Here is a 24,268-nt window from a genome sequence, read left to right as displayed (position 1 = left end):
TAGCCCAGATTTCTGCCCTTGCACCAAGGCTATGCTTGGAGATCAGTGGTTGACAGGTTAGGAAAGTGGTTGGACAAGAGATCTGAGAGGGCAGAAATCTCAATTAACATGCTATCCCCTCCCTTAAAAGCCAAGTTCCCCCACAATTACAAATTCTTTTTTATTAGTCAAAATCACAATCACCTTGATTAAAAGGATGGGACACTCCACCCTCAGCAGAAAATGATACAGTTTATAGAAAACCTCCCCACCCCTCCCACACCCCAATTAAAAACTACAAAAAAATCTGCCCTCCTTCCCTACGATGTCATGGTAGTCTGACTCCTCCAGCGGCACTGCAGCTCTGGAGCGGTCAGCTCACCACAGCACCCTCCACTTCACTTTGGGGAGAGGAGGGATGCTGGTGGTTAAGGAGGTTAAAACCATTAGTTCCAGTAATGCCAGTTCCCAAACATGCACTTCCTTCCTTTCCCTCAAGGTCTGGGACCAAGGAGAAAGGTACAGAAATGAGCCCAGCCATGAGGAGCAACTCGAGGAGAGAAAATATAGCTCAAGGAGGTTAGAAGAGTTCCAACATACCTCCTCCCTTCCCCCACCTCAAAAAAGAGAAAAAGGCAGTTTAGGGTATTTGATCACACCAAAAATGGTTCCCCTCAGGCCTGAGAAAAAGACCAAGATGTCCAGTCTGGGGAGGGAGTGCTGAGAAACTCAGAGCTCATCTACCCTTGAGCCTCCATTAATTTCATCTCCAGGGCAATGGCTAAACTAGGTCCCTTTTCTTGGCAACCTGCACTGTCCAGAACTGGAGATGGAGAAATACAGGGCGAGGACATCAGGAGGGCACCCCAGGCCCAGGGGTCCCCCCTAGGTTCCCTCAGTCCTCGGGTGGGATGCGCAGGGCAGAATACACCATCACCCGACTGTCCTCCTGCCGTCGGCCTGCAGAGGGGAAGGGAGGTGAGTCTTGGGCAGGGTGAGGGCAGAGCACTGACACAGGGGGAGTCCTGGACAACAAGGGGGTCCCCAGGTGGTGGGGATAAGTGCAGATTCAAACCCACCAGTCACTGACTGGCTGAACCCAGGCTGCTCCTGGTAAAGCTTAGAGACTAACGGTCACAAAAGGACAAAGCAAAACCCTGGAGGTGGTGGGGTAGACCGACGAGAAGGAGACAGAGAATGTGGGCAATGGACCCGGGCTGGGGCTGGGCTCAGTCATGGGCAGTGGACAGGCAGGTGGGATCTGTCAGGCGATCAGTCCAGGTAGTCAGTCCTTACACAAGAGGCTGCGCTGAATACTTCGGAGGGACCCTCCAGCTGTGATGAAGGCCCAGAGCCCCATGGAAACAGTGACTGCATAGATGGGCAGCAGGCTGGCCTCATACCAGGGGTTCAGGAATGTCTAGGAAGGAGGGTAAGAGTAGGAAAGAGATTAGATTCTCCCCCAACCTAATCCCCATATTTTCTCTGTACCTTTGACTCCCAGACATCTCTCTCAAATTCCCCAGTCTTTCCCTTCAGAGCACCAACATCTTGTGGTTAAGGGGACTTTTGATTTTCAGCTCCTCAGAACCTCGAAGGTTTCTGCCGCTCCTGACCACCTCAGGCCCTCTGCATTACAGTTTGACTAATGCGTTCAACCTCCTCCCCAGAGCAGGTGCTAGAACCGATGCTGAGGTGAGAGACCTCAAAAGACTCACCTTTCCGCCTCCTCCCAGGTAAGTTAAAAATGTTAAGAAGTGAGGATACCCTTTCCCCGACATCCCACTCACCATTAAATGCTTTTCTCCCTAACTTAAGCCCGTCTCCAACTCACCAGTCCCGATGTCAGTAGGTGACTCCCAACCACCAGGCCCAAAGCCCAGTACCGTCTCCTCTCACAGGCATCAAAGAACACAACTCCCCAAAAGGTATGGAGCAGGATAATGGCTGCTGTCAGAAAGGCTGCAGGGAGGGAGATGGGGAGGAGATACATCCCTGATCTTCTCCCAGCCTCCTGAGATGTTGAGCCAAGAAGTCTCCCAGGGAAGGCCAATAAATCAGATCAGGGACAAGGATGGATGGGGGGTGAAGGCTAGACAGAAGTTGGATCTTACCTGAAGTCAGGAAGTAATAGGGTGAGTCTCCATGGATCCCAACCACACCTGGCCCAAGTGCATCAGCCAAAATATTGATAACAGAGAAGACACCACTGATGATACCGAAGGAGAGACCAGAAACTGGGGGAAGGGAGGATCTCATCAATGTCAGAGATCACACTCTTGCCTGTTCACCACTGACGCCTCCCCATTCCCCGTTACAATTCTTTCACGCCTACTCTCCCTCCAGACCAACTTTCTTTGGAAGTGACGGATGAAGGAAAATAAGAAGCCACTTAGAACATGTGGGTATTTAGAGACTTCCCTAGAGGAGGGGGCTGTCCAACTCCCTCCTCCAGTCCCTCTCCCTTGGCTCACCATAGGCCATCTGGCGGATGGAGATGGGTGATCTTCCGTCCTCACTCAGCGATGCTAACCCCTCATCTGCCTTCCTGGGGTGGGGTGGGGTAGGGGAAACATGAGGGAGGGCAGGGATGCTCCTTTCCCTCTAATGTCCTCCCTTAGCGCCTCCTCTTCCAAACCAGCACCCAGGGGCTGCCCCACTTCCCACAGTGCAGTCCTCTGCCCCTCTCCCCTCCAGACCACTCCATCATCTTACTTAAGCAGCTTGTAGTAGGCAAAGCGGAACACCTCCTGTAGAAGGACAGAGACAGCAGCACCAAAAATCAGGAGGCCGTACTGGAGCCGGGCATCTGACCGGTCGGTCACATGGACCAAGATGAACCAGACCACAGAGGCCAGGAGCAGGGAGACCAGCCAGAAAAATGCCCTGAGAAAAGACAGGGACAGTGAGACAAGCAATGGTAAGGGCTGCCAGAGAAATCAAGGAGGGAAACCAGCCAAGGTGCTTGAAGGGTGGAAGTTAGCCTTCCGGATGGTTAGGGAGACATGGACCAGGTAGGGTAACTGTTTCCACCAAGAGACTCATCTGTAGAAACGTGAACGCAGAGGAAAGGGGAGAAATCTAATTAAAGAGTCTTCAGAGCGATGAGAGCCAGAGTGTGCGAGCACCGAAGGGCGAGGTATCCATTCCTGGATCCTCCCCTAAGGCACCTGACTCGGCCAGCCTAGGTCAGCACAGCCCCCTCACGAGTCTCGGCCTTGGGCCTTCTCTGACGTCGCTGGGAGGAATATAGGAGGAATCTGTGAGATCCTTGGAAGGTGGAAACCAACTGCGGGAAAAGGCAAATCTCCCAGACCCAACCCCTCACCTCCGCCCAAACTTCACCTCCGATTTATCGTCCCCAATTCAGGCTCCCAGGCTCGCCCCAGTTCCTCCAGCCCCTTCCGCACCTCTCTCTTCGACGCTCTTCCGCGTCTCCCGGACCCCCTACTCACCCTGCGACCAGGATGATAACGCGAAGTGGATCCCCAGCCACAGTGATCAAGAAAAGCGCGAAGGCCGGGCCGAACGCGACGAAAGTGCAGCCGAAAAACACCGCAGCCCCCATGGCTGGGCAGGTGGGAGGGGGGTGGGGGCCTGACCAGGACAGGCAAATGGGAGAGGCACGCCAGCTGGGGAGTCCGCGTGGGGTGGCAACGCGACCCCACGAGGGGCGCGGTGCAATGTCACCCCCGAACCCCGGGGAAGGGGAAGGGGGGGGAACCAAAACCCCAAATGAAGGTCCGCGGGACTTCCTCTACGGAAGCCGAAGAGGGGACAAATCCCGGTCGCAGCCCCACGGCCACCTCCCATCTAATCCCCACCCCCGGAAGGCCAATGGAGAATCAACGCGGGCGGAGCAGCTCGACCTGCTGGGAGTTGTAGTCGCCTTCCGAGGCCTTGACTTCGTCCTGGGAGTGGCTCGAACCGATTAATGGGGGTGGGCCGGGAATGGACCAGTAAAGACACAGATTCCTGGGTTCGGTTGCGCCTCCGTCGCTGTTTCCTTTCGTCACTTTGTGGGGAAAAGTGGTAGCAATCATACCTCTTCTTGAAGGGCTGCAGCGGGGGTAGATCCTGTTTGAATCTAAGAGACAAATACAAAGAGAGCACAGGATGGGGCGCAGGGAGATAGGGACGGGTATTGTTCTTACTTGAATGAGAGGAAATGGGCTACAGCTGTTGCCTAAGGGATGAAGATTACATTAAAAAGTAGGAGCTCTTCGGACAGGCTAGTATAATAAACATGGAATACAGTATATCGCTAATGAAGCCTTCATCTGTAATGACAAGAGAATCGGAGAGAAGCAAAAGGAGCCTGGAGAGAAATGTTAGGAAGGCATTTTGAAAGAGTCCGGGCATTTAAAAGCAATTAGAGCGATGGGGTTGAAGGAAAACGACACCCCCGCCCCAAGTTCCTTTTATGTCATACTTCCTCTGTTTATTGTCTGAAAAATGAACCTCAGTGGTGCGTTTTCCTCAGATTGGAGAGGGGTTGTATATTAGAGTGAATGAAAGTTAAAGTAGGCTGGGCGCGGTGCCTCACCCCTGTAATCCCAGCACTTGGGGAGGCCAGGAGTTTGAGACCAGCCTGGCCAACATGGCGAAACCCCATTTCTACTAAAAATGCAAAAATTAGCCAGGTGTGGTGGCGCGCGCCTGTAATCCCAACTACCCGGGAGGCTGAGCGGCAAGAATAGCTTGAACCCGAGAGGCAGAGGTGGCAGTGAGCTGCGACTGCGCCACTGCACTATAGCCTGGACAACGGAGTGAGGTTCTGTCTCAAGAAAGAAAAAGAAAGTTAAAGTAGGAGAGGAGAGGATTGTAATCCCATTTGAATGGGTAGAGGTTAGTCCTTAGGGCAGATGTTAGGCAAAGGAATCTGAGGATGGAAAAGAGGGAAGGAATCTGGAATATCGTTTTTGAAAGCATAACCAAAGTACCAAAAAAAACCCACAGAAATTGTTTAAAGATAACCAAACTTGCTTTCCTTCCTGGAAGTGATTTATGATTTAATCCATATGTGCACACTCACATACGTGTTTTACATGTGTTCCAGGAAATTCTGGAAAGGAACTGAGGAATAGATTGTATAGATTTACATAGAGGCTGGTCACAGTGGCTCATGCCTGTAATTCCAGCACTTTTGGAGGCCAAGGCGGCGGGATCACTTGAGGTCAGGAGTTTGAGACTAGCCTGGCCAGCATGTTGAAACCCCGTCTCTAATAAAAATACAAAAAATTAGCCAGGCGTGGTGGTGCGCACCTGTAGTCCCAGCTACTCAGGAGGCTGAGCCACAAGAATAGCTCGAACCTGGGAGGTGGAGATTACAGTGAGCTGAGATCACACCACTGCACTCAAACCTGGGCGACAGAGCAAGACTCTGTCTCCAAAAAAAAAGAAAGAAAAGATTTACATGGAACGTCACAAGGCAAATTATTCCCTAATAAGATTAAGAGGGTAGCATTATCGTGGCCTGTGTTCAAGACTCCAGTATGTCCCGCTTCTGAGCCCAGCAGGCAGAGTCAGGTGGATAGCAATGAGACAATTCTGCTCATGTCTTTTTTTTGCGATGGAATCTCACTCTGTCGCTCAGACTGGAGTACAGTGGTGCGATCTCGGCTCACTGCAACCTCTGCCTCCCAGGTTCAAGTGATTCTCTTGCCTCAGCCTCCCTAGTACCTGGGATTACTGGCGCCCGCCACCACAACTAGCTAATTTTTGTATTTTTAGTAGAGACAAGGTTTCACCATGTTGGCCAGGCTGATCTCCTGATCTCCTGACCTCAGGTGATCCATCTGCCTAGGCCTCCCAAAGTGCTGGGATTACAGGCGTGAGCCACTGTGACCAGCTTCATCTCTCCATTGTGTGTTATCACAGCATCTTCTGACCAGGCTCTAAACCTATCTTGTTCGTGGGTGGTTCCACAGACACTTGCACAGTGCCTGACTCATAGTAGATGTTGGGCAGATACTTATTAACTTCCCTTAAGAACAAAGCAAAACTGTCTTTTCTTATTCCCTTGCCTGTAAGCTCTCAGTGCCTATCAGACTAGGCCTAGCACACTGTGCCTAGCACATACGTTGCTAAGGGTTTCTGAATTGAATGATCATGGGAAACATAAAAGCAGAGGAAAGGATAAAAACTCTACTCCTGTAGGACTGAATGAAGGGAACACACCAAGTGACCGAATGTGGGAGGGAGGGTATGGCACCTGTAGCAGGGAAAGAGACTATCTGCTTCCTCCCTTCTCCCAACTTGCATCCTGGAAGTTGAGAAAGAGATGAGGTGAGACTGGGCTGGGCACAGTGGCTCATGCCTGTAATCCCACTTTGGGAGGCCGAGATGGGTGGATCACCTGAGGTCAGGAGTTTGAGACCAGCCTGGGCCAACATGGTGAAACTTTGTCTCTACTAAAAACACAAAACTTAGCTGGACATGGTGGCACGCACGTGTAGTCCCAGCTACTGGGGAGGCTGAGGCAGGAGAATCACTTGAACCCGGGAGGCGGAGGTTGCAGTGAGCCGAGATCGTGCCACTGCACTCCAACCTGGGTGAGAAAGCGAGACTCTGTCTCAAAAGAAAACAAAGAGGTGAGGTGAGGTCAGTATTACCAGAGAGGAAATAACTGACCATGGCTGAGAGACTTTTATCTGAAGCCATGCAGCAGGTGCTTTAAGTCAGAAAATGATGGGTAAATATTGTTCCTATTCTCCATAGCTCAAGACAGACAGAAGAAAGGGACTCTTTTCAGTCTAGAAAAATGCTCACTCCTTCCTCATATCATTTCCACTGTGATGAAAAAAGACTGATGAAGCCTCAGAGAGAAACGCAACTCTGGGTGGTGATGGTAAGTCAGGGACAGTGAGAGGGAGGGTGAGCTTTTTATGAGGCCTTGGAGGAAGGAAGGAAAGCCAGGAGAGGGGAAACTTCTTGGTAGGCTTATTTTTATTTTTTTATTTTTTTATTTTTTGGTAATGGCAGTGGAAGTCCTGAATGGATCTAATCTAGGGCAGGGGGAGCTTAAGAAACATGTTTGTATCAAAAGCCCCTTTTGCCTCTCAATCTGGGCAGCTCTGACTGGGGACCGGCAGTAACTGGAGATCTAGTCAGTCAGCCAGTAGGCGGGGAGTTCTGCCCCCTGGGAGGAGAAGAGTTGCTGCAGGTCCTTCCCTGCTTTGGAGGAGGAGGGGAGGCGGGGTAAGTTTGGTGGGAAACTGTAATTTCCTTTTTTACTTTCACAGCAATAGTGCAGAATCCAGAATGGATATCCTCTTTGCAGCCATCCTTGCTGTGCCACTTATCCTGGGTAAGTCCACTCCTCTCACTGAGCTTTTGTGCCTGGTCTTCTACCATAAATGGGGTGGGAGAAAAAAAAATGAGGAGTGGGTAAGAGGCGCATTTCAATGGGGAGCAATAGAGTTTTCTCATCGTGCTAGGATCCGGTGTTGAGGGCAGAATGGAGATCTGGAAGGCAGAGCCAGGAGAGGGGAAAAAAGCAGAGTCCTGTCAAAGAAGGAGGATGGAGCTCCAGATACAAGGAGGCCCTAGCAACACTGAGCTCAGTTCTCCATCACCACGGAAGTTGAACAAGATAAGAGGGGCTAAAGTAAGGGTGGAGGAATTATTGGAAGGTGTCACAGTCTAAAACTAGTAGTTAGGGTATCTCCTTTCCCAGAAAATTGGAGGAAAAAAACTGCTATTAGTAAAGACACAGAAGAGGGGTGACCTTTAGGGTAGTGGAAAACTGGCTGTCTTCAGGGACAGGGTCCCAACAGTAGCTTGGCTCCTTCCCTCCTTTGTTCCCCAGTCTGCCAGGTGTGTCTCTCATTGTTTCCTTTTCCTCTAGATTCTTGTGTCATTAGCTTGGAGTTGAAGGGAAAGCATTCAAGGAGCTCAGGGAAGTGTTTAGCAGGAGGCCTGGAGTTCTTGATCCAGTCATATCAAAGCCACATATTTTTAGTTCTGAAAGGGAAGAAAAACTAAAGGAGATGGGTCATTTAGTCCAGCTGACTCATTTTAAGAAAGCGGATGTTAAGTGGATTGTTCAGGGTTATTCCGTTAGCAGCGAAGCTGGAACTAAAGCTCAAATCCAAAGCCTAAGGGTGTGTGTTATTTGTAAGAGACACTGATGAGAAAAGATTTCTCACAAATACAGTAAGATCCGGAGCATACTAAATAGAAGATTTGGCGTGTTTAATTCCTGGTCTCTACTCTTCCTATCTTTTTTAGGTTTGGTTCTCCCTTTGGGTTTATAGTATGTGAAGGGGACTGTTTTCTGTTTTAGGAGTTCCTAGATTGAAAGGGCACAGAGTAACAGGCCTCATTACAGATATGGAGCCCAGAAGACTGAGAGGAGTGTAAGGGTGCACAGGCAGGAAGGGAGTATGACTATTGGAGGGGAAGAGAAAGAAAGAAAGAAAGAGAGAGAGAGAGACAGAGAGAGAGAAAGCGAGAAAGCGAGAAAGCTGGGAACGCTGAGGTCAATTCTAGGTCCTTTTGTTAGTAAGGTGTTCCAGATGTCCCTTGACCTATAGTCCTTGTCCCCATAGGACAAGAATATGAGGATGAAGAAAGAATGGGAGAGGATGAATATTATCAGGTGGTCTATTATTATACAGTCACCCCCAGTTATGGTGAGTACATGAAAGGCCCTTGCTCTTAGCCAACTGGAGAAAGGCTTCAGGATATTTAGTTCTGAGACTTTGCTCTTCACTTTGCAGCAGAGCAATGGGGTCAGAGAAAAATCTAGCTATAAACAAAACCTATCAAGGCTCATGATGGGCCGGGGACAGTGACTCATGCCTGTAATCCCAGCACTTTGGGAGGCTGAGGCGGGTGGATCACCTGAGGTCAGAAGTTCGAGACCAGCCTGACCAACAGGGTGAAACCCTGTCTCTACTAAAAATACAAAAATTAGCCAGGCATGGTGGCACCTGCCTGTAGTCCCAGTTATTCAAGAGGCTGAGGCAGGAGAATCACTTGAACCCGGGAGGCTGGACGTTGTGGTAAGCCGAGATCACGACATTGTATTCCAGCCTGGGGGATAGAATGAGACTCCATCTCAAAAAAAAAAAAAAAAAAAAAAAGACTGATTTTTAGATGGGAGGATTGCTTGAGCCCAGGAGTTCAAGGCCAGCCTGAGCATCATAGCAAGACCTTGTCACTATAGAAAAAAAAAAATTTTTTTTTTCAATTAGCTGGGCATGGTGGCACATGGCTGTAGTCCCAGCTACTCAGGAGGCTGAGGCGGGAGGATCACTTGAGCTCAGGAGCTGGAGGTGGCAGTGAGCTATGATTGAACTAACTGTACTCCAGCCTGTTAACAGAGTGAGACCTTGACTCTAAAAAAAGAACTTGAAAATTTTTCAAATTTGTAAATTATTTTAGATACCTAGATTGAAAATATAAATGTATACACTCACAGTCATTTTTAACATTACAGTTAAATAAAATTGGATCATACTAATAAATGTTACAACTTAAGTTAAACTATTCTGAGCAATTTCTTCCCTTTTCATTTCCAGATCTAGAGTTACCTTTTTCTCTAATTATTACTGATTTTCTTTCTCCTCTGCAGATGACTTTAGTGCAGATTTCACCATTGATTACTCCATATTTGAGTCAGAGGACAGGCTGGTGAGTGACCTCTACATCTAAAAGGTTTAGGATAAGTAACAATTAAAAAGAAACTGGCCAGGCATAGTGGCTGACGCCTGTAATCCCAGCACTTTGGGAGGCCAAGGCGAGTGAATCATTTGAGGTCAAGAGTTTGAGACCAGCCTGGCCAACATGGTGAAACCCCGTCTCTACTAAAAATACAAAAACATTAGTTGGACATGGTAGCATACACCTATAATCTCAGCTACTCAGAAGGGTGAGGTAGGAGAATCACTTGAATCCGGGAGATGGAGGACGCAGTGAGCCAAGACTGTTCCACTGCACTCCACCCTGGGCAACAAAGCCAGACTCCATCTCAAAAAAAAAAAGAAAAGAAAAGAAAAGAAAAGAAACTGGGCAATGTTGAAATGTATCTGATTAGCAAAAATAAAAATGAGTTCGATGAGGAGAAACTAAGTAGTAGGCCCAAAACAGATTTGTTAACCTATCTGGGGAGGAGAAAAAAGCCAGAACTTTATAAATTGTCCTCAGTAAGTTTGCTAAGACACTGAGGAGGGGCATCAAGGGACTTTTGAATGAGATGGGTACAAATCTATGCAAGTACAGGGTAGGGGGGAATCCCTGAGCTTAAGTCCTTGGGCTGGGTGGAGGTGGTGAAGGGGAGAACTTTAAATAGAGAATCTATGAAGATGTTGGATGGAAAAAATGATAACTCTGTGTTTCCCAAATCCTACTGAGGGTAGAACAGGTTGGATAAAGACACAACAGAGGCAGTAGGGACTACCATTAGTCTTGAAACAGCACGTGCAGACCATCCGAAGCCTGTAACTGTGAAACCAGTAACAACGGAACCAGTGAGTTGATTGGGGATTGGGGGCTGGGGGGAGACAGGATATCCCTAGTGACGTGGAGTAATAGAGGCCTGGAATACCAGGCTTTGGTGGATGGGGGAACCAAATAATTAGTACTTCAATGTAGGTGTTCATCTCAACTTGGCCATGTTTCACTGAGATTTAATACTAACCCTGTATACAGAACACTGGGAAGATATGGTGCAGTTAAATTTCAGTTCAGTAGTATTCAATATGTATGTAATCTGTGCCTAAGGCTGCTAAGGTAACTGATGCTGATCAAAAAGAAATCTATGATGTTCCTGTCCTCAAAGAACTTATAAAATTCAAGTTTACATTTACAAAACACTCAGAACAAAATGAAAAGGTATGTTACAATGTTAAATTATATATAAATTTGAAAGCAGAACATACTGGCAGTGCTTTAGCCAGTGTAAGGAGAGAGATTAGTACAGGTTAGAGTTGTCTGAAAAGCTTTCAAGAGGCATTTGTGGTTGAGATACACCTTGAAGAATAGATGAGCTTTTGATTGGTGGGTAGTTATGAAAGGACAGAAGCAATTAGGAGAAAGAATAGTTATTCCAAGAGTGAAAGAGGCCAGGTGTGGTGGCTTACGCCTGTAATCCTTTGGGAGGCCAAGGTGGTAGGATCACTTGAGGTCAGCAGTTCAAGGCTAGTTCAAGGGCCAACATGGTGAAACCACCCATCTCTACTAAAAATACAAAAGTTGGCCGGGCGCGGTGGCTCAAGCCTGTAATCCCAGCACTTTGGAAGGCCGAGACGGGCGGATCACGAGGTCAGGAGATCGAGACCATCCTGGCGAACACGGTGAAACCCCGTCTCTACTAAAAAATACAAAAAACTAGCCGGGCGAGGCAGCGGGCGCCTGTAGTCCTAGCTACTCGGGAGGCTGAGGCAGGAGAATGGCGTAAACCCGGGGGGCGGAGCTTGCAGTGAGCTGAGATCCGGCCACTGCACTCTAGCCCGGGCGACAGAGCCAGACTCCGTCTCAAAAAAAAAAAAAAAAAAAAAAAAAAAATACAAAAGTTAGCCAGGCATGGTGGTGCCTGCCTATAATTCCAGCTACTTGGGAAGCTGAGGCATGAGAATCGCTTGAACCTGGGAGGCAGAGGTTGCAGTGAGCTGAGATCATGCCACTCCACTCCAGCCTGGACAACAGAGCGAGACTCTATCTAAAAAAAAAAAAAAAAAAGAGTGAAAGAGCTGCACAGGAGTGGGGAATAGAATAAGCCTAATATGTTTAGCAAATAGGGTATGATTGAAGGAGAGGGTATATGGAAGGGAACAGTGGGAATTAAGAAAAATAAAAAATTTACAAGGCTCCTAATATTTGCTTGGTAATTTCACATGTGGCAACATAGGGTCAAATTTCAGAGAGTCTCAAGTGTCAGGCTGAAGTCTGGACTCATAATCAACAAGGAGCCTAGTAAGTTCTTCATTATAGTAAAAACACGATGAAAAGTGATATTTTAGAAAAACTGGCCAGGTGTGGTGGCTAACAACTGTAATCCAAGCACTTTTGGAGGCTGAGGCAAGCTGATCACCTTAAGTCGGGAGTTCAAGACCAGCCTGACCAACATGGAGAAACCCCATCTCTAGTAAAAATACAGAATTAGCTGGGTGTGGTGGTGCATGCCTGTCATCCCAGCTACTTGGGAGGCTGAGGCAGGAGAATTGCTTGAACCTGGGAGGCGAAGGTTGCAACAGTGAGCCAAGATCGCACCATTGCACTCCAGCCTGGGCAACAAGAGTGAAACTCCGTCTCAGGCCGGGCGCGGTGGCTCAAGCCTGTAATCCCAGCACTTTGGGAGGCCGAGACGGGCGGATCACTAGGTCAGGAGATCGAGACCATCCTGGCTAACACGGTGAAACCCCGTCTCTACTAAAAAATACAAAAAAAACTAGCCGGGCGAGGTGGCGGGCGCCTGTAGTCCCAGCTACTCAGGAGGCTGAGACAGGAGAATGGCCCGAACCCGGGAGGCGGAGCTTGCAGTGAGCTGAGATCCGGCCACTGCACTCCAGCCTGGGCGACAGAGCGAGACTCCGTCTCAAAAAAAAAAAAAAAAAAAAAAAAGAAACTCCGTCTCAAAAAAAAAAAAAAAAGATAAAAGATAAACCACTCATCAGGTTGTATGCAGGATATAAATAATTTAGTGGAGAGCAACTCATGAGATTTGCATTGTTCCAGAAACAATCTGTATTCTGGGATTATGAATGGAGAGGAGAAAAATAAATATGAAGAAAATACCTTGCTTGAGTGATAATTTTATATTAGGTATAAATGAGGAGAGAGTTAAAATAACTCATGGGTTTTACACATGGATATCTGGGAAAATGGTTGACCAAAGTGGGAACTACGGGAGGCCAGAGTGGTTTAGGACAGACGTTATTAATTTGGTAATGGCCAAGCTGAGTTTATGGTAACAGCTCTATGAGGGTGTCCTAAAGTTCACTGAACTAGATCAGGGCTAGAGTTCTAAGTGCAAAGTCACAGTTATGAAAGTAAATGAGCTCAACAAAGCCAGTACACACAAGCTCAGAAGGCCAGTGACTGTGCCTGTAGTGAGTGGGAGGAAGAGAAATTAATGAATGGAATGGAGAAGGATTTGACTGCAGAAGTAGGCAGATAGCCAAGTTTGTATTTTAGATTCTAAAAGAGAAAGTTTAATATAATCCATCAAAAGTTACCAAGAGGCCAAGGAGGAAGAGGTCACTGGTAACTCTCAAGAAAATAGTTTTAATTGAGTGCTTGCAGAAAATCTAGATTTTTGTGGAGTTAAAGAGGGAGTACATTATGAGGAAAGGAAGGTGAGTACAGACCAACCATCAAAAAAATCTGGTAATGAAAAAGAGAAGCAACAGCTGGAAAGCGGAATAGGACCAAAGAGCAGTCTGCACATAGTTGAGCACACATCAAAGAAGCCAGTAAGAATGGAAGTGAAAGATTGACAGTAAGGGCAGTTAATTCTTTTTGAAGCATATAGTAGGCTGGGCACGGTGACTCACCCCTGTAATCCCAGCACTTTGGGAGGCTGAGGTGGGCGGATCACCTGAGGTCAGGAGTTTGAGACCAGCCTGGCCAACATGGCAAAACCCCGTCTCTATTAAAAATACAAAAATTAGGCCGGGTGCGGTGGCTCAAGCCTGTAATCCCAGCACTTTGGGAGGCCGAGACGGGTGGATCACGAGGTCAGGAGATCGAGACCATCCTGGCTAACACGGTGAAACCCCGTCTCTACTAAAAATACAAAAAACTAGCCAGGCGATGTGGCGGACGCCTGTAGTCCCAACTACTCGGGAGGCTGAGGCAGGAGAATGGCGTGAACCCGGGAGGCGGAGCTTGCAGTGAGCTGAGATCCGGCCACTGCACTCCAGCCTGGGCGACAGAGCGAGACTCCGTCTCAAAAAAAAAAAAAAAAATACAAAAATTAGCCAGGCATGGTAGCAGGCGCCTGTAATCCCAGCTACTTGGGAGGCTGAGGCAGGAGAATTGCTTGAACCCTGGAGGTGGAGGTTACAGAGAGCTGAGATTGCACCACTGCATTCCAGCCTGGCGACGGAGCAAGACTATGTCTCAAAAAATAATAAATAAATAAATAAATAAATAAATAAATAAATAAGTATATAGTAGACTCTCTTTAGATTGTAAATTCCTTGAGGACAAGAATCTTGTCTTATTCATATTTATGTCCCTCTCTGTAGCACCTAGCACAGTGACTAGCATAGTATCATGCATATAATAGATACAAAATAGAAATAATTGAATTGAATTGGCCTCCCTGGTATGGTCAGGGATAGCTGAAAGGCACAGAAGAAAGGACTCCTTACAGTGATAGGGAAGGATGGATCTTTCTCTAAGCCCAAAGGAAAGGAAGACAGAGGTTGTTGTAAAGAGGTGGCAGTCCTTCTGGAGGGGGACGGAGAAGTGGTAGGAGGAATGACACGAGCCTACTGTGTGGGGATGTCTGTATTTTAGCAGAGTCCAGATCTGAATGATGCTGTGTCCAGTTTGCGGAGTCCTATTCCCCTCCTCCTGTCGTGTGCCTTTGTTCAGGCGGGGATGTATTTCATGTAGAAGGTAAGAGTGCAGCCACTGGCTTTGGGGGAGTCTGTGAAATAATATTTTTTAACTTCCCACACTAAACTGAAGTAATTCTTACCAGTATCTCTGGCTAGTGTTTCCAGCCTGGTCAATTATCAGCCACTGAAGGAAGAGATTCAGGCATGGTAGCTCATCCCTGTAATCCCAGCACTTTGGGATGCTGAGGTGGGAGGATCGCTTGAGTTCAGGAATTCCAGACCAGGCTGAGCAACATAGTTTGAGACCAGGCTGAGCAACAGACCTTATCTCTACAAAAAAAATTAAAAATAAATAAATAACTCCTCTACAAGACGTTAAAAAAATAATAAAAATAAAAATTAGTTGGGTGTGGTAGCACAGGCCTGCAGTCCCAGCTACTGGGGAGGAGCAGGTGGAAGGATTCCTTAAGCCCATCAAGCGGAGGCTGCAGTGAGCCATGATCTGGCCACTGTACTGTTGCCACTGGGCAACAGAATGAGACTCTGTCTCAAAAAATAACAAGTAAAATGAAAGAAGAGGGATCACATTTACAAAAATCTTCTTATTCGGTCTTAAAGAAATTTAGGAGATGCTGAGGCAGACTTTTGTGATGAGTCATTAGTTTTTCTGAACTAAGAGACCTTCAGGATCTCCTAGAGCAGAGGCAAGTAGATGAAGGGGTTGGGGGAATACCTCTCCAGGCTTCCAAAATGTCTGGAACAATCAAAGCTAGTTCCAGTCTGGCCATGATTCAAGTCATGGCGAATGCCAGAGGGCAAAGTGGGTGGGTCCTACAACCTGGTAGAGTCAAGAGGCAAAGTTCAGAGGCAGAAGGGGTGGCGGTTCTCTGATGTATGGCAGGGCAGGGGGAGAGAAGGGAAAATTGTATTATAGGAAAAGCATTTTTAAATTGAGATGCTAAATAACCATCGAGCATAAAGAGATTCAGCAGGAGGTGAAAGGACTGTGGAGAAGAGGGGTACACACACATCCTTCCCAGGAGCTATCACAGAGCAATCCCAGCTCAGAGTATCTGGGGAGTTTCCGTAGAGTGTGGGGGGCATGAAGGGGTTTCTCAGGTCTCCTGACTCTTTTATTTTCTTTCTTTCTTTCTTTCTTTCTTTCTTTCTTTCTTTCTTTCTTTCTTTCTTTCTTTTCTTTTCTTTCTTTCTTTCTCTGCTTTTTTAGGTGGGAGAAGGCTGCTATGACTCTTTGGATGGGAGTTTGGCAAGAGGAAATTGGAAGATAAAATAAATAAGTGAAATAATCTGGTTACCATCTACTCCTTCATGAGTCTGTTCTAAAGTCACAATAAAGAGAGCACCAGGATTTAGAGGCAGCAAGTGTAGATTGGAAGGGGAGTTGGGTGACAACTGAATTAGAGGGCATTATGGACTGAAAAAATCTGCAGTTTGGAGAAGACTGGAGAAGGGCACCCACAGACAACAGGTTTATTCGCAGTCCATATTGGTAATTCTCTTCTTTTATTTTATTAAATATGGTGTTGAAACAGTGTGCTTGGGGAAACGGGGTTGAGGTTTTAGAATCTTTTTGTAAGAATAAGCACATTGTTAAAACATAAGGTAAAATATCAAAAACTACTTAGAATAGATTTAAAATATTCACACCTACCCACCCCCACCCACACCTCTGTCCAACAATGTGCCTTTTGCAGTTGGTAATTATGGCAGGGACAAACTCACTTAAAATTTTTTTTTAAATCGCTATCCTCGGGACCCTAATCAGAATGGGGCTGCCCCCTTGCGGTCTCTGCGGCGTACTATCTTTAACCAGCTCACAATCCTTGGCCCTGCTCTCCTCTCCATTGTACTCTCAAAATGCAAGCCGCAACGACAACAGTAACGTCCCAGTTATTTCTGAGACTCTCTAAACTCTGGACTTGCCTCCCTCCCCTCCTTCAAAGTCTTTCGAATCTTCTCTAGGGGACAAATGAAGGCAGTGAAGCTGGACAAAGCCATAACCTAGGAGATCAGGGACCTACCCCATTCTGTTCCCCGTGCTTGGAATCAGATAATTCAGGACGCCGGGCCCAAGAAGCCTGGACAAAAAAAGTCAGGAAAAACTGAGTTTCGTTTTGACCTCTAGCGTCGTGGCGGGGTGGCATCTGAGCTGGTAACGTGCGTGATAGGTTATGTAAGAAAAGGGCCGGAGGAGCCGCCCCAGCGGGAGCCAGAGAGGACGCGGTGTTCTCGGCTGCAATCCCCACCCTCCTCACCCAGCAGGGCAGGAGGCACCCAGCTTGGAGGAGAAAGGGGTGGGGGAGGTGAAACAGAGACCGGAGAGTCACGAGGGCTGGGCCGCCGAGAGCGGGAGAATATACCGTGTCACACACTTCCATTCTCTCACGCACACGTTGCAGACACAAATCACTGATGGTTTCCACGTGCTGCGCTCGTGAGCGGAGGTGTTCAAAGAGGGGGCAGATGAGTTAGTTCCTAAGACGGAACCGGGGGTCCCACGTCCGGAGGCGCACGCCTTCAGTGGCACAACCAATCTCTGCACACTCAAGCTGTGCGTCTCTGGCGCATCACCATCCTATTTAAGGCCACGGACTCCGCCCTTTTCCTCCCCTCCCTTCTTTTCCACTCTTTTTCCATCCTCCTCCTTTTCTCATCACCGGGTCCTCTCCGGCAGCCGCATGTAGGGGCGGAGCACGGAATGCTTCCCTTACAGCCAATCATCACCTGGCTGCCCTCTATTGGCTGAGGCCCTTTGTACTGTAGCAAATGGGCTATGGACTTCAGTAACGAGAATCACGTGTTACCGGCGACACAACCAATGAGGGCGCGAGATCTGTGTAAGCAGGGGGAGGCACGTGCCAGGCCGCACGTGTCTGGGAGGGGGAAGGGGCGGGGCCCCCTGAGAGGCGGAGGTGGGGAGCCAGACCCGGAGAGACGGTGAAGGAGCTGGAAACCGAGCCAGGGCTGAGCCGGCTGACAACAGGTAAGGATATTCGGAGGAAAAGCGAGCTGTTAGGGAGGATTTGGGAGTGGATTTGGGGGCTGAATGCAGATCTTGGTATTGGGAGGGTTTGCATCACGTGGCAGGTGCGAGCCCAGAGAGACCCGCACAGGGATCCTGATCTTGAAAGATTGGGAGAGGGCAGGAGGCCAGTCTTTATGGGGGCGGGTCCTGTAGGGTCACCAGGTGGGTTCGCGTGCGCAGATTGACCTCTCGTGGGTGGCATGGCTTAGGTGAAGAGGCTTGCTGCGGACTCAGGTTGGCGAACAGCCCTGGCGAACAACGGGCGGAGGGGAAGGTGTCTTTCAAGTCAGGTATTTGAATTGAGGGAAGAAAAGAACGGAGGCCGCGTCAGGCAGAGAGCTGCTCTGCGGCGGCCAGAGAGGGAATCCCAGGTTCTTAATGGGCGGGGGTGGGGGTAGAAATGTCTTTTTCTATTGTGTCTGAGACTGGTAATATTGGGGAGGGGGAGAATAAGTATTATCCCACGCAGTACACCCCAATCTCCCAGTCCATTTCCTAATACTTAAACTCCGGTTTCAAACTCCCTCGCTTTGCTCTTCAGTTGCAGGTTCCGATCTTTGGGTACTCCAGGAGCTGCTCTCCAGCCCCTGCTTCTGGACCTATGGATTCTCCATCTAGCATTTCTTCCTATTCCTCCTACTCTCTCTCTTCGTCTTTTCCCACCTCCCCAGTGAACAGTGACTTTGGCTTCCCCTCTGATAATGAGAGGGAGGACAAGGGGGCCCATGGGCCCAGGCCAGACACTGTTGGGCAGAGGGGAGGTTCCCGGCCCAGCCCGGGTCCTATCCGCTGCAGGCATCGATCCAAGGTTTCCAGTAACCAACATACACCATCTCATCCGGAACAGCGGGGTTCGGCTTCTCCTATGGCAGGATCTGGGGCGAAAAGATCAAGAGATGGTGAACTGGAGACCAGTCTAAACATCCAAGGTTGTACCACAGAGGGAGACCTGCTGTTTGCCCAGAAGGTAAGAGAAAGCAGGTGAAAGGAGACTCTCCTGGAGTGGCTTATCACCCAGCTGGTTGATAAGGACCCTATAAGGATAGTAATGACTCCCAGATTTGGAGGTGAAGGAAGAGCCACTGCTGGTGTGGACAGTTCTTGGTCTTCTCACAGCCTTTGTCCTGTTTTCCTACAGTGTAAAGAACTCCAAGGATTTATACCTCCTCTCACAGATCTACTCAATGGGCTGAAGATGGGTCGTTTTGAGAGAGGTAATCTCATTAGTTGCATTCATTTGGGCTAGGTTCATTTCTCTCTCTCTTTCCCTCTTTTGATGTGTATTTCTCTTAAGTTCTTGTTTGGGGCCTATATTACTCCTTTTTTGCTACTATGACTTAATTATTATTATTGTTATTATTATTTTTTGAGACGGAGTTTTGCTCCTGTTGCCCAGGCTGGAGTGTAATGGTGCTATCTCAGCTCACTGCAACCTCTGCCTCCTGGGTTCAAGCGATTCTTCTGCCTCAGCCTCCCCAGTCGCTGGGATTACAGGCGCCCACCACCATGCCCAGCTAATTTTTGTTATTTTTAATAGAGATGGGGTTTCGCCATGTTGGCCAGGCTGGTCTCAAACTCCTGACCTCAGGTGATCCACCCGCCTCGGCCTCCCAAAGTGTTGGGATTACAGGCGTGAGCCACCTTGCCTGGCCCGACTTAATTTTTTTTAGATCAATCAATTTTAGCCCCCTTCTGTTCGTCCTTTACCTGACTACATGCTTGAATCTCAATCCTTAATCTCTCTCTGTCCCTATCCCCAGGATTAAGCAGTTTTCAGCAGAGTGTGGCAATGGACAGGATCCAGCGTATTGTAGGTGTTTTGCAGAAGCCACAGATGGGGTAAGTCCCCTTGGTTCTTTCCTTGGGTTTTCATAAAAAGGAAATTTCTTCAATCCTGTTGCTGGTTTTTTAAAGCAATGTCATTTTCGGCCGGGCGCGGTGGCTCACGCCTGTAATCCCAGCACTTTGGGAAGCCGAGGCAGACGGATCACAAGGTCGGGAGATCGAGACCATCTTGGCTAACACGGTGAAACCCTGTCTCTACTAAAAATACAAAAAATTAGCTGGGCATGGTGGTGGCTGCCTGTAATCCCAGCTACTCAGGAGGCTGAGGCAGGAGAATGGCGAGAACCCGGGAGGCGGAGCTTGCAGTGAGCCGAGATTGCGCCACTACACTCCAGCCTGGGTGACAGAGCGAGACTCTGTCTCAAAATAAATAAATAAATAAATAAATAAATAAATAAATAAATAAATAAAGCAATATCATTTTCACAGGGAACGTTACCTAGGAACCTTGCTACAGGTAGAAGGGATGTTAAAGACTTGGTTTCCACATATAGCTGCCCAGAAGTCGTCATTGAATGGTGGCAAGCATCAGCTGACCAAGGTAAGAACTTGAGAACATGAGGAAGTGGTGGGAAAATAGCCAAGGAAATGAAATGTGCATGCAGAAATGTCCCCTTTTGCCATTTTCTTTTGAATCTTTTCTTCAAGTTTCTTTTCAGGGAAGGAAATTCCTAAACTTTCTGCATTATCTTGATTCCTATATGTTTTTTGTTGTTTGTTTGTTTGTTGTTGTTTTGTTTGAATCACTGAGAAGAACTCCATGAAGTTTAATCCTATCCCTCATGCCACAGCTTGTCTGCTTTCTGCATAGATACAAAAGGCTTTTTACCTGGCCAAATGATTCATGCGGGAAGATACCTCAGCTTCTCTCTGCAAACTCTTTTTTCCCTACTGCCCCCAAACCCTTCCCCTCTCCTTCTTTTCATTTCTGCCCAAGTATCCTTGTGTCAAACCCTTAGAAAGTTTTTGAGTCTACACTGGGTTTCAAGGGCTGGTCATAAGAGGTACATCACTGGAAGTGGGAGAGGGGGGCACTAATAGCAGCAGTGTTGATAGATTCTTAGACCTGGTACAGAAGTGACCTATTTTCGGCTGGGCGCGGTGGCTCACAGCTGTAATCCCAGCACTTTGGGAGGCCGAGGTGCATGGATCATGAGGTCAGGAGTTCGAGACCAGCCTGGCCAAGATGGTGAAACCCTGTCTCTACTAAAAATACAAAAATTTGCCGGGCGTGGTGGCGCACGCCTGTAGTCCCAGCTACTTGGGAGGCTGAGGCAGGAGAATTGCTTGAACCCGGGAGGCAGAGGTTGCGGTGAGCCGAGATCACGCCATTGCACTCCAGCCTGGGCAACAAGAGTGAAACTCTATCTAAAAAAAAAAAAAGAAAAAGAAATGACCTATTTTCTGTCCTCAAATAATAGGGTATATAGAGGGCATTCAAATGATGGAGAAGGAGAGTCTCCTGTAGATAATCACCAGTCCTAATTTTCAATCAGCCATGGTTATTATTGCTGTGACTCATCTATTAAAAAATAAGTAGGCCAGGCACAGTGGTTCATGCCTGTAATCTTAGCATTTTGGGAGGCCAAAGCAGGTGGATTGCTTGAGCCCAGGAGTTTGAGACCAGCCTGGGCAACATGGTGAAGCCCAGTATCTACAAAAAATACAAAAAGTAGCTGGGCATGGTGGTGTGCACCAGTAGTCCCAGCTACTTAGGAGGCTGAGGTGGGAGGATCTCTTGAGCTTGGGAGGTTGAGGCTGCAGTAAGCCATGATTGTGCTAGCCTGGTTGACAGAGTGAGACCCTGTGTCAAATATAAAATTAAAAAAATATATAGGAGGAGGATCTTGCCTGAATATTAATTTACGCTTCTTAAAGAACTCAAGATAGAACATTCAAATTTAAATACAGAATTTGGGAAATGATGATTCCAATTAAAAATAGACTTCAAAGAAATTCTAAAAGGGATTATTTTATAAATAGTGAGAACCTATGGAACTGTTTGTTTTTTGTTCATCTCTGGATATCCAGTGTCTAATATAGTATGTGGTCCATAATAGACCATTTATTTTTTGAATAAATGAAAGTATAATTTAGTTACTAAAACTTTTACTTAATCATGGCCTGGCAAGATCATATCTGCTGCGTAAAACGAGGTATGTTTGTATTACAAACTGAGTTCCCAAGGAAGGCAAAGGTTTAAGTAACCGGGTGGAGCTCATCTGAAAGCTTTCTCCACATTTATTTTTCTCATTTCTCCCCTCCGTAGCATTTTCCAAGCCACCACAGTGATTCAGCCGCTTCCTCTCCTGCATCTCCTATGGAAAAGATGGACCAGACACAGCTAGGACATCTAGCTTTAAAACCAAAGCAGCCTTGGCACCTCACAGAATGGCCAGCTATGAACCTTACCTGGATCCACACCACTCCAATTTGCAACCCCCCTCTCAGCTCCCCAGGTACTATCTCCTTTAGCCATGGTCCTTTAGGCACTGGAACCGGTATTGGCGTCATTCTTTTCCTACAGCATGGAGTGCAACCCTTCACCCACTCTGCCCCAGCCACTCCAGTCCCACCTACTACAGCATCTCCTGTCATCCCTGGTGAACCTATGAAACTATCTGGAGAGGGGCCTCGTTGCTACAGTTTGCCAGTAACTCTGCCATCAGACTGGAGCTATACCCTATCCCCTCCCAGTCTACCCACCTTGGCCAGGGAGATGACCAAAGGACACCGGGAGCAGCAGAGAAGCCATGCTCCAGTTGCTCCTGATGCTCATCTTCTCAACCTCTAGCCTGGGGCATACAGCTGTCCACTGTGATTTCTAATTTGTGTAAATATTCATGTATATATGTATTTTTACTTTTAATGTGTGCATTTGTGTTGAGGGAAGACAAATCCTTTCTGATTAAAGAAATTTTTTTATACCTAAACAGTTTGCTGATTGGGGGAAATTGAAAACTTTCTGCCTCCAAAACCAATCCGTATCCTCTGAGCTGCAGTAAAAGTAGAAAAGGGATGGGGATGTTTGTGAACATGAGCTCTACCAAGTTAGAGTCTGGATGACAATATAAGACTTGTGGGAGAAGGGGACTCTACTGCTATTTTCCTAGGGAACATCCTTGAAACAGTTAGAGTTCAGATTTGGGTTTATGGGTTTTTTTTGTTGTTGTGTTTTGAGATGCAGTCTCGCTCTGTTTCCCAGGCTAGAGTGCAGTGACACAATCTCGGCTCACTGCAACCTCTGCCTCCTGGGTTCAAGCGATTTTCAGGCCTTAGTCTCCTGAGTAGCTGGGGTTACAGCACATGCTACCATGCCTAGCTAATTTTTGTATTTTTGTAGATATGGGGTTTCACTACACGTTGGCCAGGATGGTCTCGAACTCCTGACCTCAAGTGATTCGCTCACCTCAGCCTCCCAAAGTGCTGGGATTACAGGTGTAAGCCCTGGCGCCCGGCCGGGTTTATGTTTTCATTCAGGCTTAGACACTATACCTTTCCCTTTGTTTTGACACCTTTGTAATCTTCCAGCTGGCCCAGACTTGCAGGTTCTTCTGCTCTGGGCTAGCTCTTTGCTTTGATGGGAGCTGTTGATGCCTGTAGTAAACACATATGTAGGTTTCTGCTGCCAGAGGAGGAACACAAGAGCCAAAACAGCCACTGTGGTTGCCAGTTGTAAAGAGGAAAGGGCTCTCTAGAATTGTCAGACTTGGGAACACCTCAAGACACTAGGCTTCATACTTACTCAAAAAGCTGCAGCTAGGCCAGGCACAGTGGCTCATGCCTGTAATCCCAGCACTTCGGGAGGTTGAGGTGGGCAGATCACTTGTGGTTAGGAGTTTGAGACAAGCCGTGGCCAACATGGTGAAACCCTGTCTCTACTAAAAATACTATAAAATGAACCGGGCATGGTGGTGGGTGCCTGTAATCCAAGGTACTCGGGAGGCTGAGGCAGGAGAATCACTTGAACCTGGAAAGTGGAGGTTGTAGTGAGCCAAGATCACGTCACTGCCCTCCAGCCTGGGCGACAGAGTGAGACTCTGTCTCAAAAAAAAAAAAAAAGAAAAAAAGCTGCAGGTGCTAGATGTATGCTGGACTAAGGAAGGCAACTCAGTGTTAGGAGGAGGCAAAAATGAAGACCACGAATGGATCTATAACTACCCTTGTTTGTATATTACCCTCTTTCTGATTTGTCTCACTTTCCACCAAAACCATTTCCTCTCCCATCCTAATCCTTTGTAGGGCATCAGGCTTCTCTGACAACTTAGTCATTGCTTTTTGCTCTTTAGTGTGATTCTCAAAAGTAGTTACACATCTTTGACCCATTCTCAAGTCTTCTGTTCTCAGGGAATAATTGCCTCCCCTTATTTTCAGAGAATATGACCTCCTTTTAAAGGCAAACCTATCGATCTGTGCTTCTGATTACCTTCACCCCTGGAACTTTTGCTGTGTCACATATCCCCTCTTTATCTTGTAACTTCAGTTTGTCCCAACAACATTTATTTGTCCAAGTATCACAAGTATGATCAGACTAGAGTGGTGGCAATGGAATGCTTTGATTACAAATATGATCAGATCCTTCCTCCTTGAAAACATATCTTAAGGCTGATTGTCCTCTTATTTTCTCCATAATTCTCGACAAGGTAGTCTATTTATACTCTTTCTGATTCCTTTCTGCCACTCAGTCCTTAACGTCTTGCAGCCTAGCTTCCACTGCTTTCACTTTGTTGCACCTTCCAAAGTTACTAATGAGCCCACAGAACCAGTATTATAATCTAGCTTCCCCCTAATCAACAGCTATACCCTTTACAAAGGCTATGTACATTATGCTGTCTGTATCATTTGACACTCGATGCTGCCTACTGAAACACTCTGCCCTCAGATC

At 47.5% G+C, this 24,268-nt stretch overlaps 4 protein-coding genes and 2 long non-coding RNA genes across 20 annotated transcripts in view; 3 read left to right on the top strand and 3 right to left on the bottom strand.

Moving 5' to 3' along the window:
- Positions 1 to 143: 143 nt before the first annotated feature.
- On the bottom strand, positions 144 to 3,782 carry APH1A (aph-1 homolog A, gamma-secretase subunit). Of its 3 annotated transcripts, NM_001266040.1 has the most exons (7): positions 3,435 to 3,782; positions 2,695 to 2,865; positions 2,454 to 2,527; positions 2,094 to 2,216; positions 1,814 to 1,941; positions 1,276 to 1,399; positions 144 to 939 (listed from the first exon to the last, which is right to left on the bottom strand). In NM_001266040.1, the coding sequence occupies exons 1-7, from the start codon at positions 3,545 to 3,547 to the stop codon at positions 875 to 877; spliced, it is 798 nt and encodes a 265-aa protein (NP_001252969.1). In that variant the 5' UTR covers positions 3,548 to 3,782; the 3' UTR covers positions 144 to 874. The 3 variants fall into 3 exon arrangements, with proteins under 3 accessions (NP_001252969.1, XP_077832355.1, XP_077832421.1); XM_077976229.1 differs by lacking the exon at positions 2,454 to 2,527 and having other exon boundaries at positions 147 to 939; positions 2,695 to 2,729; positions 3,435 to 3,758; XM_077976295.1 differs by lacking the exons at positions 144 to 939; positions 2,695 to 2,865 and having other exon boundaries at positions 1,120 to 1,399; positions 3,435 to 3,758.
- MRPS21 (mitochondrial ribosomal protein S21) overlaps positions 3,690 to 24,268 on the top strand; it is a 38,940-nt gene continuing 18,361 nt past the window's right edge. The window contains exon 1 of the mRNA XM_077978193.1: positions 3,690 to 3,700. The gene's annotated coding sequence lies outside the window, so the exon portion shown is untranslated. The remainder of the gene's footprint in view (positions 3,701 to 24,268) is intronic.
- LOC144331537 (uncharacterized) lies at positions 4,027 to 11,202 on the bottom strand. Its single transcript, XR_013398807.1, has 2 exons — positions 11,067 to 11,202; positions 4,027 to 4,066 (listed from the first exon to the last, which is right to left on the bottom strand). It is a non-coding gene; the product is annotated as an uncharacterized LOC144331537 (long non-coding RNA).
- Positions 6,700 to 15,807, top strand: C1H1orf54 (chromosome 1 C1orf54 homolog). 5 transcript variants are annotated; one of them, XM_015151523.3, is made up of 7 exons: positions 6,700 to 6,829; positions 7,224 to 7,288; positions 8,532 to 8,615; positions 9,560 to 9,618; positions 10,344 to 10,454; positions 14,452 to 14,550; positions 15,721 to 15,807. In XM_015151523.3, exons 2-6 carry the CDS (start codon positions 7,243 to 7,245, stop codon positions 14,545 to 14,547), a joined length of 396 nt encoding a protein of 131 aa, XP_015007009.2. In that variant the 5' UTR covers positions 6,700 to 6,829; positions 7,224 to 7,242; the 3' UTR covers positions 14,548 to 14,550; positions 15,721 to 15,807. The 5 variants fall into 5 exon arrangements, with proteins under 5 accessions (XP_015007009.2, XP_028685238.2, XP_077805027.1 ...); XM_028829405.2 differs by having other exon boundaries at positions 14,449 to 14,550; XM_077948901.1 differs by lacking the exon at positions 6,700 to 6,829 and adding an exon at positions 6,984 to 7,013 and having other exon boundaries at positions 14,449 to 14,550.
- On the bottom strand, positions 11,538 to 16,700 carry LOC144331509 (uncharacterized). The gene is made up of 3 exons (XR_013398759.1): positions 16,535 to 16,700; positions 14,633 to 14,822; positions 11,538 to 11,644 (listed from the first exon to the last, which is right to left on the bottom strand). It is a non-coding gene; the product is annotated as an uncharacterized LOC144331509 (long non-coding RNA).
- On the top strand, positions 17,364 to 22,316 carry CIART (circadian associated repressor of transcription). Of its 9 annotated transcripts, none has more exons than XM_015150645.3 (7): positions 17,364 to 17,496; positions 17,748 to 17,828; positions 18,080 to 18,505; positions 18,677 to 18,752; positions 19,299 to 19,377; positions 19,813 to 19,924; positions 21,653 to 22,316. In XM_015150645.3, the coding sequence occupies exons 3-7, from the start codon at positions 18,140 to 18,142 to the stop codon at positions 22,175 to 22,177; spliced, it is 1,158 nt and encodes a 385-aa protein (XP_015006131.1). In that variant the 5' UTR covers positions 17,364 to 17,496; positions 17,748 to 17,828; positions 18,080 to 18,139; the 3' UTR covers positions 22,178 to 22,316. The 9 variants fall into 9 exon arrangements, with proteins under 9 accessions (XP_015006131.1, XP_028699063.1, XP_015006171.1 ...); XM_015150685.3 differs by having other exon boundaries at positions 17,414 to 17,496; positions 18,386 to 18,505; XM_028843230.2 differs by lacking the exon at positions 17,748 to 17,828 and having other exon boundaries at positions 17,388 to 17,496; positions 18,386 to 18,505.

The sequence above is a fragment of the Macaca mulatta genome, chromosome 1 (assembly GCF_049350105.2).
Source record: "Macaca mulatta isolate MMU2019108-1 chromosome 1, T2T-MMU8v2.0, whole genome shotgun sequence".
Lineage (NCBI taxonomy): Eukaryota > Metazoa > Chordata > Mammalia > Primates > Cercopithecidae > Macaca > Macaca mulatta.
Note: the sequence above shows the minus strand (reverse complement) of the source record. Positions and strands in the feature narration are given on the sequence as shown.